The sequence below is a fragment of the Aquarana catesbeiana genome, linkage group LG05 (assembly GCF_042186555.1).
Source record: "Aquarana catesbeiana isolate 2022-GZ linkage group LG05, ASM4218655v1, whole genome shotgun sequence".
Taxonomy (NCBI): Eukaryota; Metazoa; Chordata; class Amphibia; order Anura; family Ranidae; genus Aquarana; species Aquarana catesbeiana.
Window position 1 is genome coordinate 399,654,137 of NC_133328.1, and position 12,619 is coordinate 399,666,755.

At 43.0% G+C, this 12,619-nt stretch overlaps 1 protein-coding gene across 8 annotated transcripts in view; it reads left to right on the forward strand.

The window, feature by feature from the left end:
• KDM1B (lysine demethylase 1B) overlaps positions 1-3,542 on the forward strand; it is a 119,229-nt gene extending 115,687 nt beyond the window's left edge. For all 8 annotated transcript variants that reach the window (XM_073631124.1, XM_073631126.1, XM_073631125.1 and 5 more), the window contains one exon: positions 2,790-3,542. In XM_073631124.1, the coding sequence (XP_073487225.1) occupies positions 2,790-2,873 (84 nt within the window). In that variant the 3' untranslated portion in view covers positions 2,874-3,542. The remainder of the gene's footprint in view (positions 1-2,789) is intronic.
• The last annotated feature ends 9,077 nt before the right edge of the window (positions 3,543-12,619 follow it).

Genomic DNA, 12,619 nt, shown 5'->3' on the forward strand with positions numbered 1-12,619 from the left:
CACGTGAAAGTGCAACTAACGTGCACACTACATAGCTTTACATGTGTCCTTTCTCCAAGAGAAGGAAAATTATAATAATTTTCAAAATATACAAACAAATATAAATAAAGTACCAATTGGTTAAATAACCTCTGTGCAAATATACCAAGTGCAAGACCGATAAATCCTCCACAAAAAATCTGTTTAGAAGATGAATATTTCCATTAGTACTTTAAAGTGCTTCTGTGCAAAAACTTTATGCATTAGACATTAAAAACATAATATGTGTGCAGTCCCAACTTTAAATATTCAAAAATAAAGTGCTTCTGTGCTGGTGAAAACAATAATTGTGTTGGTATTTTCACTTTGCAAAGGTGATCACAGCATGCGTGCTTCATCCGTGCTCTTATTGTGGCTGCACTCACCGGAATCCCCCCCCCACCCCCCCCCCCCTCTTGGGGTATCGAGCATTCACAGTATCTGCCACTGTGCAGCACTCTGGAGGCTGGATAATCCCCGATGAATTAATAGTTTCCACTCTTGTCCCATAAGTCATATAAAGCATAGGAGAAAAGGATTCCAATAGTGTGATATTGTTTCAACTATTTATTGCTTAAAACCATGAAAAAGGTACTCACATTCAGTGAAAGACATAAAAGCATTTGTTGCTGACACAAAAGCCGGTGACCGGAAGTGATGCAAGAGCGTGTGCTGACCCCGCCCAGGGAGCAAGGAGTGGCTCAAGAAGAAGCACATTAAGGTCCTGGAGCACTCTAGCCAGACCTTAACCCCATAGAAAATATGTGGAGGAAGCTGAAGGTTCAAGTTACCAAATGTCAGGTGCAAAGAGGAGTGGGATAAAATCTCTCCTGAGATGTGTGCAAACCTGGTGGCCAACTACAAGAAACATCTGACCTCTGTGATTGCCAACAAGGGTTTTGTCACCAAATACTAAGTCATGTTTTGCAAAGGGGTCAAAATTCTTATTTCACTCAATAAAATGCGAATCAATTTATAACTTTTTTGAAATGCTTTTTCTAGATTTTTTTTGTTGTTATTCTGTGTCTCACTGTTAAAATAAGCTACCATTAAAATTATAGACAGATCACTTCTTTGTCAGTGGACAAACGCACAAAATCAGCAGGGGATCAAATACTTTTTTCCCTCACTGTATGCAAGAGGCCTCAAGTTACAGATAGACAGGCAGAATCCCTACGTGACCATCTAAGACGTAGCCATTTAACATCTTCTTATAGCAGACGGTGGGGAACATTTAGGTGTGGCAAATTCAGTTATTGTGGTTGGATTAATGTTGGTAAAAACATTGTATTATCAAATGGGGAACTTTTGAACCCACGGTTTGACATGAACTGTCAGAGGGCAAGTGTCCTATATTTTAATGCAATGCTCTTGCAAAGCCTTTTATGTTGGAAAAATAGACCTCTGTTGAAACATATTTGTAACCATGTATATTTCATTAAAAATGGAAAAATTACTACAGTGAGCCACCATTTCAGCTTATACCATAGATTTGATGCTACTTACAATATATTGTAAAACACAGGTAGCAACTGCATTGTAAAGTGCATAGAAAAAACAGAATGAATAAGAGCCGACAGGACGCATGCCGCAACGGTGTCTAGTACTGACCTCCCTCTACACTCAGGGCTGGAACTGATACCGGGAGAGGAGGTGGCAGGCATACGTGTTAGGGGTCTTTGAAAAAGGGGCGGAGCCCCAAAACACATATGCCCGCCGACTTTCTCTCTCAGCATCGGTTCTGACCCTGAGTGTAGAGGGAGGCTGGTACTAGATCCCTGCAGGTCCTTGTTGCTGTGGATTTTCTCCCTCCACCTGGATGCTGCTCTTCCTTTGACTAAGTGTAAATTTGGATTATTTGAATACGTTTTTTACTGATTCAGCATCTTGGTTTCCTGTTTCCTTTGATGCAGCAGAAATGATTGACTCCTTCCTGTAGCCCAGGGGGTGTGACTTTTATGATCAATGGGTCTTGGGGGAGGCTGGGCTGCTGTCATGCCCATCATAGGAAATTAAACGGCACAAAGTGGGAAGGAAAGAAGATTAAAGACCAGAGCAGTTATATAATCCAAAACGAGAGACCGAATGAGATGGGACTGAAAAATTAATATTCTATCCAAAAATAAAAAAAACGTCAGATATAATTTATGTATACATAGAACATATATAGAAAAATAGGTGTATAGGTCCTACAACAACATTAAATGTATGTAAATTTGTGAAAAGCAAAAATGAAGGCTCCTTTCACACCAGCGGACCGATAGGGTCCGCCTGTCAGTTTTTCAGGCAGACGATCGGACCACCCATTGTCCTCTATGGGGTGGACATGTGTCCGCTGACACCGACCGTGCATCCGATCCAGCAAAATGAAAACAGATGTATGGCAATTTATTCACCATCCGTCCAGCAGATCGAATGGAAACGGACATGCAGTCTGTTTCCATCTGACAGTCCCATAGAGGAGAGCTGGCTGTGTTTGTCCACTCTGCATAGTGGAATGGACCTGTCATCTGCTTGCTCAGCGGAGAGATCCACCGCTGAGCAGGGGGATTCCGCTTGACAGATCCGCCGCATTTGAAAGGGGCCTTAGTGTCCTGTATAAAAGAGTTTTAAGACTAGCATAGAATTTGATTTATCTTTTTTTATATCAGGTTTTATTTGGTTGATCTTTACGCATTGCCTGTCTTCGCTAATTGTTTGACAGCAGCACAGTACAATAAAATGAAACCAGACATTTGAAGTTGACATCTTTGTATGTGTATCTCTTATAGGCCACGAATCGTCATTTTCCACAGACTGTGACCGGAGCTTATCTAAGTGGTGTGCGAGAGGCAAGCAAAATTACAGTTTTTTAAATTGGACTCACTTTCCCACGTCTTTTCTATTTTTATATGTCTTTTTGAAGGAACCGCTCAAGCTGTGTTTTTCACAGCAAAGTTTCTTTACAACATTGTTTGTTTAATGTCCCACATTATGGCTGAGCTTTGACCACTGGACGATGCAGATCATTCAAGCAAAGACAAATGTGGCCCTGAAATGAGAAAACACCAGCGTTCTGTGTGCTTGGGTTCATGTAACAAGATTGCTGAAAAAGACAGTAAATGGACTTCTGTTTTACCGTTGTCCAAAAAATTGAAGAGGAAACCTGAGTACCCACAATGGAAGCCTAGTATTGTTTTCTTGCCAAAAGTCCTAATTTATTATAATTAATATTGTTACAGGGTCTGTTTAAATTAAGTTTTTGATACTGTATTTGTTAAGCAATCATTGCTCCATTTTCCCTTTGTTTGGTTAATGTAAATTATTTTTTATAAGTTGAATACTATATACTTGGAACCCTTCCATTCGATTATATATATATATATAATGTCACAAGGATAAGACAAGAACCATGTTACCCAAGGTATTTCACAGAGTTATTTTGAAAATTCTTTGGTGTTGTGACACCAGTGCAATTAAAGCATGAAAAATAAAATGTGGGATGGACTTTCCATTACCAAATTAAAGAGACAATTTATTGTAAACCATTGTGTCTTCCTTGCTTATAGAACTTAAATCTGACATTTGAAAAGGTTGTTTCGTTTGGGGCATTGACATGTTTCCTTCGTTATTCTGCTTTGCAAAGGCAAGCTTCACATAATTATATTGTACAGTTGCTGTGTACACAGACTTATGCCCTGTACACACCTTAGGATTTTCTGTCAAAACCGTGTTTTTTTTTTTCTGAAGGATGTTGGCCCAAACTTGTCTTGCATACACACAGTCACACAAATGTTGTCGGAAATTCTGAACATCAAGAACGCGGTGACGTACAACACGTACGATGAGCCGAGAATAATAAAGTTCAATAGCCAGTGCGGCTCTTCTGCTTGATTCCGAGCATGCGTGAACTTTTGTGCATCGGACTTATGTACACACGCTCAGAATTTCCAACAAGTTTTGTTGTCGGAAAACTTGAGAACCTGTTCTCAAACATTTGTGTGCGGAAATTCCGACAACAAATGTTCTATGGAGCCTACACACGGTCGGACTTTCTGACAAGCTCACATCCAACATTTGTTGTTGGAAAATACGATCGTGTGTACAGGGCATAACACTGCTATTCTTTTGAAAATGATAGTTGCACAGCTGCCATGAATAGTGTCTAGCTTCATTACTGTCAAAAGCAGCCTATACATGGAGCAAATTTCTTTCCTGCAACCACAGGTTGACGGGGGAATCCCTCCCGCTGGGCCATTGTATTCTCCTAGTGGGGGAAGCCGTCCCCGCCAGGAGAATACAGCGATTATTGCTAGTGGCTATACCAGGCACTAACGATAATCTCATTCAAAATCCAGCAGGCTGGTTGTATCCAAACTGATCGATCAACTTGGTACATTCAGTCATGCCCATACATGATTCGAATCTCCGCCCGTTCCTGCTGAACCAGCCAAGATTCGAATGTCTAGTGGCTGACCTAAAAGTAATCTAAACTCTTGGACCAGCATATTGTTTTGGTGTAGTGGCTCAGAAAGTACCAGGAGGATCAGTATAACAGATTTCCTGTTTCTGTGATGATGAGCATCAAGAAAACCAGTCAGTAAAGAAATATGTAGACTATCATGCAGCTCCCCAGACTTTGGTAATTCCCGAGCCACTACACCAGAAAAAGCATGTGGGTCCAAGAGTTCAAACTTCTTCCAGGTCAGCAACTAGAAAATACTAAAATTCAAAAAAAGAAGGGGGACCCGGGGGGCAGAGTGAAACAAAATGAGGTACAGGGTCAATGAAATTCTCCCTGGAGAGAATATCAAGGCAGCAGTGGGAGCGGCTGTCAATCACAGCCTGTGTGGAAATGCAGGGTGCTGGGCTGAACCATGCTGTGTGTGTCAATGGACACACACACACACACACACACACAGCATGGCTCAGAAGCGAGGCTGCATGAGTTCCCCACATTGCTATGGGGGCACTCAGAAGAGGAGGGGGGGGGGAGCAAGGAGCACCAGTAGAGACCTCAGAAGAGGGAGATCGGGGCTGCTCTGTGCAAAGCCATTGCACAAAACTGGTAAGTGTAACATGTTTTAAAAATAAAATCCTTTAGTCCCGGTTCACACAGGGGCGACTGGTCAGGTGGCTTAGCCGCCTGACAAGTCGCGTCCCGTTCTGTACCACGGAACCGTTCTAATTGGAGCGACTCAAGCCGCTCCAACTTAGAAAAAGATTCCTGTACTACTGGGGAGACTTCAGGCGACTTGCATTGACTTCTATACAGAAGTCGTTTTGCAAGTCGCCGCTGAAGTCGCGTGCAGGTCGCCTCTGTGAGTCGGCCTGCAAGTCGTGTTGCCCCTGTGTGAACCGGCACTTAGAATCACTTTAAAATTAACAGCTTTGTGTAACAAAAGTAAATTTTCATTTTCTGTTCACATTTTTTCAAAAACTTGCACCAAAAAAAAAAAACAATCTTTAAAACCACTTAAAAAATACTTTGGGGTGTTTACTCTTCAAATGTTTAAAATTCACACATTCCCATACTCAGGAGGAGTAACAGAATGTGTTTTGGGGTGTAATTATAGATATGCCCATGCTGTGTATTAGAAATATCGTCATTTACAACTGTGTGAAAAAAAAAAAATGCATTTAATTTTCTTTCAAGATTTTTCAAAAACTTGTGGCAAAAAAAAATTAAATCTACAAATAACTCACCATGTATCTTAAAGCGGAGTTCCACCCAAAAATGGAACTTCCGCTTTTCTGGTTCCCCCCCCTCCGGTGTCACATTTGGCACCTTATCTGTCTAATACAGGTATTTTGCTCCTACTTCCGGGCATAGATACCCGAGCTACCCACGGGTATCTATGCCACTTTCGGCGCCTTCTCCCCCCCCCCCCCGCTGTTTTCTGGGGGACACACAGGTCTTCACTTCCTGATTCCCTTATCGAAGATGGCGGAGGCGGCAGCACCCAACAGCCAAGGGACAGATTGGCTTCGGTGTCGACATCGCGGGCGTCCTGGACAAGTAAATGTCCTTATTTTAAAAGTCAGCAGCTGCAGCATTTGTAGCTGCTAACTTAAAAAAAATAAATAAATAATTGGCGGACCTCCGCTTTAAAAATAGCTTGGGGTGCCTGGTTTCAAAATTGCAGTTTCTACTGTCCTGGCACTCCAGGGCCTCCAAACATGATAGTTGGATAGGAAATTAGAGGTCTAATTTATGCCCCTTGAACGCCTGAAATTGCTCTTTGGATTCTTTGATGCACAAAATTCTCACGTATGTGATATCTCCATATTCAGAAGGAATATGCAGAGTGTTTTGGAGGTGTCATTTTAAGTATGTCCATGCAGTGAGTGAAAAATAGCTTAAAGGGGTTGTAAAGGTTTGTGTTTTTTTTTTTTTTTTTTTTAAACAAACACGTCATACTTGCCTGCTCTGTGCAAGGGTTTTTCACAGAGTGGCCCCGATTTTCCTCTTCTGGGGTCCCCCAGCGGTGCTCCTGCCTCCTCCCCGCATCGAGTGCCCCTCTGAGAACTGTTATTCCCCAGGGGAACACGTGCTGGCACGCTCTTAAGTTCTGCTGCTGCATCAGTTGACACAGACAGCAGGACTCGGCCCCACCCCCGGCTCCTGGATTTGATTGGCAGGAGCCAATGGCTGCTGCTGCTATCAATCTATCCAAAGAGGACCCGGGACAGCGGCTGGAGCTGCTGGTCTTGTTCTTGTTGCTGGAAAGATCAGGTTTAGGTAAGTAAAAGGGAGGCTCTGGGGGGCTGCTGCACTACAGAAGGGTTTTCACCTTAATGCATACACCATACCACTTCTTAAAGGATAAATGCACCTTGTGTAACATGTTACTGCTACATCTGACCCAGAGTGCCTGAACCTTTACTGTTCTGAGCCCCCTATAAGGCTGCTTTCACACTAATGTGCTGCGGTTTACCTGCACCGCAGTGTATCTGTGACTTTTCTGGGTTAGCTGCAATTTGCCATTGATTTTTATTATAACCTGCAGGTATGGTGCAAGTTCTGAAAGCGCACCAAAAACTACTGAATGCAGGAGTTTTGGTGCTCTTTCAGAAAGTACACCAAACCTGCAGGATAGAATAGACATTTATGGTTCAGCACAGCAAACCCGCAGGTACACTGCCTTGCACCCGTGGTGTGCGTAAACAGCAGCGCATCAGTGTGAAAGCAGTCTTATACTATTATGTCCAGTGTATTGCCTCACATTGACCTGAAGATTTCTTATTTCCTGCTGCTGGAACCACTCTGGAGACCGCTAGCCAGAATAAGAGGTGGAGTGCAGTTTGTATCACTCCGCATAGGACAGGAGCCAGCATTACAGAGGAGGCATCGGCTTATGTGGCTCTTGCTCCCAACTACAGCTTTAACTTTACAAGTAGTCCCTCTGCATAGCACTCTGATGCTCTGGGATGGCAGGTCAGCAAGCCCAGACCGCATCTACCATCACCTGGCTGTAATCTATGGGTTGCTGCTCTATACCAGCTCTATAGAAGGGAAGGACTGCACCTAAATGAGGAGGGCGCCGATCTGCTGGGAGTGAAGATGGCCAAAAAGTTAGAGGGGCTTATAAACTGGGCGACGGGGGGTCCAGAGGTAGAAATAGCCAGCGTGGAACATATTCCAGAGGAGAGTATTGGGGGCATTAGTGGTAGGTTGACTAAAGAACCTAAACCTGAGGTATGTATAGTAACAAGTCCTACTTGCAACCTCAGAAAACCCAAATAAGGAGACAGTATCTAGGTAAAAAAAACCCTGCGCCACTAATAGTGATTGAATGAATTATGTGAAATGTGTTGCTGCTCCCCTCAAAAGAGTGATGCACTCTTGTGAATGTATAAAGTGTTGAATGCAGGGGGCGCTAATGTGATGTGAAAACATGCCAGCTGGTTAAGCTATATAGACCAGCCTGCTACAATTCATGTGTATGTATAAGTGTTCCCAAAAAATACAAACGTAAATATGAAAAAATTAATCTTATAACAGCAAACATGAAATATAAAAAAATATGTCTAGACAGTTACAAGGTAAGTACTGTTTTTATGTTTGCATCCATTAATAAACAAGACAGTATTATGCTATGGATGTTCCCTTGTTTTTTCTTGTATATCCTGCCTGTGCCCTCGAGGAAGAAGTTTTTTAATCTAAAAATTCTTTAATCTATCCATCCCATCCATGTGAGCAGGCACCGTCCTGCACAAGCACTATTTGACTGTCTTTCCTAGGAAAGAGGTCAAATAGATCTGGTAAGCAGATCATTTGTCTATTCCACTTGCGGTGTCAACTCTCCTAGCCTAGTGGAGGATTTATTACTATTATCAAGTCACTGTTTTTTTGGAGAACTGGATTGTGCCATTATGTATTCACATCTTTATGGCGCTGTGTGTACTTACCAGAGAATTGAATTGTGTTTTACAAATAATTTCACCAGTCTGGTGCTGTGGAATAGGTTGAGCCTTTATTTCATACCACTAACTGTGTCCATTTAAAAACACTATTCACTTATACCATTTGCTGTATAGATACTTACCTTGTAACTGTCTAGACATATTTTTTTATTTTTCACGTTTGCGGTTATTAATATTTTTTTCAGATTTGCATTTGTATTTTTTGGGAACACTTATACATACACATGAATTGTAGCAGGCTGGTCTATATAGCTTAACCAGCTGGCACGTTTTCACATCACATTAGCGCCCCCTGCATTCAACACATTATACAAGGAGACAGTATGCGTCTAAACTACGTCAGCATTGCCAGGAGTCTGGCGGACAAGATGGGAGAACTAGAGCTAATGGTGTACAAGGAGGATTTAGATTTTGTAGGAATTTCAGAGACTTGGTTCAGCAGCTCATGATTGGATGGCAACCATTCAAGGGTATTCCCTATTTTGCAGGCATAGAGAGGGTAAAAAAAGGGGGAGGGGTACGCCTGTATATCAAAGTGAATGTGAGAGATGACATCACTAAGGGAGCAAGGGAGGAGGAGGAATCCTTATGGGTAGAGCTACAAAGAGAGGAAACTAAGAAGAAAGTAATACTGGGAGTATGCTATAGGCCCCCTAACCAGAGGGAGGAGGTGGACCTCCTATCACAATTTGGATCAGCGGCAAGGATGGGAAGCATCATCATAATGGGGGGATTTTATTTATCCAGACAGACTGTGTGGAAGGAACCACGCATTCATTTAAGGCTCGCCAGTTCCAAAATGACTTACAGGACAATTTCATGGGTCGGATGGTAAATGCACCAACTAGAAACAAACAAAATGCTACTAGACCTACTGATTACCAACAATAAAGACCTGATCACGGATGTAGAAATACAGGGCAATTTGGGAAACAGCGATCACAGTTTTAGTATAAATCACACTAATGGGAAACACAAGGGGAATACAAAGACACTGAATTTCAAACGAGCCAACTTCTCTAAACTAAGAGCCTTGCTAGAAGATACAAATTGGGATAAAATCTTTACAACAAAGAACACGGAGAAGAAATGGGTATGCTTTAAGAGCATATATAAAAGGGCATTAGCCAATGCATCCCAATGGGAAATAAATTTAAAAGAGCTGATAAAAGTCTTGGGTGGCTTAACTCCAACGTAAAAATGTATATAAAAAGTAAAGGAGAAGGCCTTCAAAAAATACAAGGCTGAGGGATCATCATCAGCATTCCAACTTTACAAAGAATGCAACAAGACTTATAAAACGCAAGACTTTTGTGTTTGCCCCATGAGCTGAACTTAAAGATCTATGACTTTTTCTATGTACACAAAAGGCCTATTTCTCGCAAATATTGTTCACAATCTGTCTAATTCTGTGTTAGTGAGCACTTCTCCTTTGCTGAGATAATCCATCCACCTCGCAGGTGTGGCATATCAAGATGCTGATTAGACAGCATGATTATTGCACAGGTGTGCCTTAGGCTGGCCACAATAAAATGTGCAGTTTTACTCTACTGGGGGGAGTCGGGGGTCCGAAAACCAGTCAGTACCTGGTGTGACCACCATCTGCCTCACGCAGTGCAGCACATCTCCTTCACATAGAGTTGATCAGGTTGTTGATTGTGGCCTGTGGAATGTTGGTCGTGTACGCCGATCAAGAGCATCCCAAACATGCTCAATGGGTGATATGTCCAGTGAGTATGCTGGCCATGCAAGAACTGGGATGTTCTCAGCTTCCAGAAATTATGTACTGATCCTTGCAACATGGAGCCATGCATTATGCTGCAACATGAGGTGATGGTCGTGGATGAATGGCACAACAATGGGCCTCAGGATCCTGTCATGGTATCTCTGTGCCATCAATAAAACGCACCTGTGTTCGTTGTCCATAGCATACGCCTGCCCATACCATAACCCCACCGCCACCATTGGCCACTCGTTCCACAACGTTGACATCAGCAAACCATCTGCCATCTGTCCTGTACAGTAAAAACCGGGATTCATCCGTGAAGAGAACACCTCTCCAAAGTGCCATACACCATTGAATGAAAGCACTTGCCCAATCAAGTTGATTACACCGACGAACTGCAGTCAGGTCAAGACTCTGATGAGGAAGAGCATGCAGATGAGCTTCCCTGAGACGTTTTCGAACCGATTGTTGCAGTAGCTGTTCAGGTGACTGGTCTCGGATGATCTTGGAGGTGAAGATGCTGAATGTGGAGATCCTGGGCTGGTGTGGATACACGTGGTCTGCGATTGTTGGACCAGTTGGATGCACTGCTCTGGTGGACATTTCTGCAGTCAGCATGCCAATTACACGCTCCCTCAAAACTTGCGACATCTGTGGCATTGTGCTGTGTGATAAAACTGCACATTTTAGAGTGGTATTTTATTGTGGCCAGCCTAAGGCATACCTGTGCAATAATCATGCTGTCTAGTCAGCATCTTGATATGCCACACCTGTGAGGTGGATGGATGATCTTGGCAAAGGAGAAGTGCTCACTAACACAGATTTAGACAGATTTCTGAACAATATTTGAGAGAAATAGGCATTTTGTGTACATAGAAAAAGTCGTAGATCTTTAAGTGCAGCTCATGATAAATAGAGGCGAACACAAAAGTGTTGCGTTTATGTTGCTCAGTGAAGTAAGAAAGGGAGGTCAGATCATATTGGTGCCATTAAGAATGATGGAGGGAATCTGGTTACTAAGGATGGAGAGATGGCGAAGGTATTGAATTTATTCTTCTTCTCAGTCTTCTTTACGAGGGAATCGAGGGGGGCTTCAGTAACCAAAACTGCAATGTTTATCCTCATGACACATCACAATGTAGCACCAATATTTAAAAAAGGACCAAGATACATCCATGGGAATTACAGACCAGTTAACCTAACATCAATTGTATGCAAGCTTTTGGAAGGGATGCTGAGGGACTATATACAAGAGTTTAGTAATGACAACAGTATCATTAGCAGTAATAAGCATGGATTCATGAAGAATCTTTCTTGCCAAACCAATCTATTAAAGCGGGGGTCCACCTATCTTTTTTTTTTTTTTTTGGAGTTCATTCACAAACTTTTCTTCTCATGATTATCTACTCACATGTTCTGTGTAATAAGTCCGCCTGTGTCCGATTTCGTTGTAAAGAATAACTTATAAAATTCACTCAAGGCGGTTTCCATCTTCATTGTGGGCATTTGAAGCCCACAAGCATGTATTTCCTGGATGCGGTGAATGCTGTGCTCCCAGCATTCACCGAGATGTTGTGATGACGCTGTTGCACAATGCATGCTGGGAAGCCTGAGACTAGCTCCCAGGGGACTGTGGGAGGTCTGGGAGAGGCTAGAAACATGCCTACTCCCATGGGAGGAAAACCAGGAAGTGCTAAGATTAGAAAAAAAGGGAATTACGGCGATTTAAATTTTTTTACACAGCATGTCAGCATCTAGGCAAGGAAGAGAATGCATAGAGATAATGTTCAAAATTTGGGTGGAACCCCGCTTTAACCTTCTGGGGAGGCAAGCTGCCATCTAAATAAAGGAAGGCCCGTAGACGTAGTGTATCTGGATTTTGCAAAAGCATTCAATACAGTTCCCCATAAACGTTTACTGTACAAAGGTCAGTTGGCATACACCATAGGGCGAGTACATGAATTAAAAACTGGGTACAGGGTGAGTTCAGAGGGTGGTGATAAATGGGGAGTACTCGGAATGGTCAGGGGTGGGTAGTGGGGTCCCCCAGGGTTCTGTCCTTGGACCAATCCTATTTAATTTATTCATAAACTACCTGGAGGATGGGATAAACAGTTCAATCTGTATTTGCGGACAATGCTGAGCAGGGCAATACCTTCTCCGCAGGATGTGGAAACCTTGCAAGAAGATCTGAACAAATTAATGGGGTGGGCAACTACATGGCAAATGAGGTTCAACCACTTCCCTACCGCCCATTATCATATGACGTCTGCAGGAACACTCTGTCACTACGGGCGGGCGTCATATGATGTCCTTGGCTTCCCGGCGGGATGGGGGGGGGGGGGGGGACACGCTGCATCACTCTGGAGCCAATGCGCGTGCCCAGCGGCCACGATGTCTGCCGGGCACCCACGATTGCTGGTGACAGAACAGGAACGTGGATGTGTGTGTAATCACACAGTTAGAATC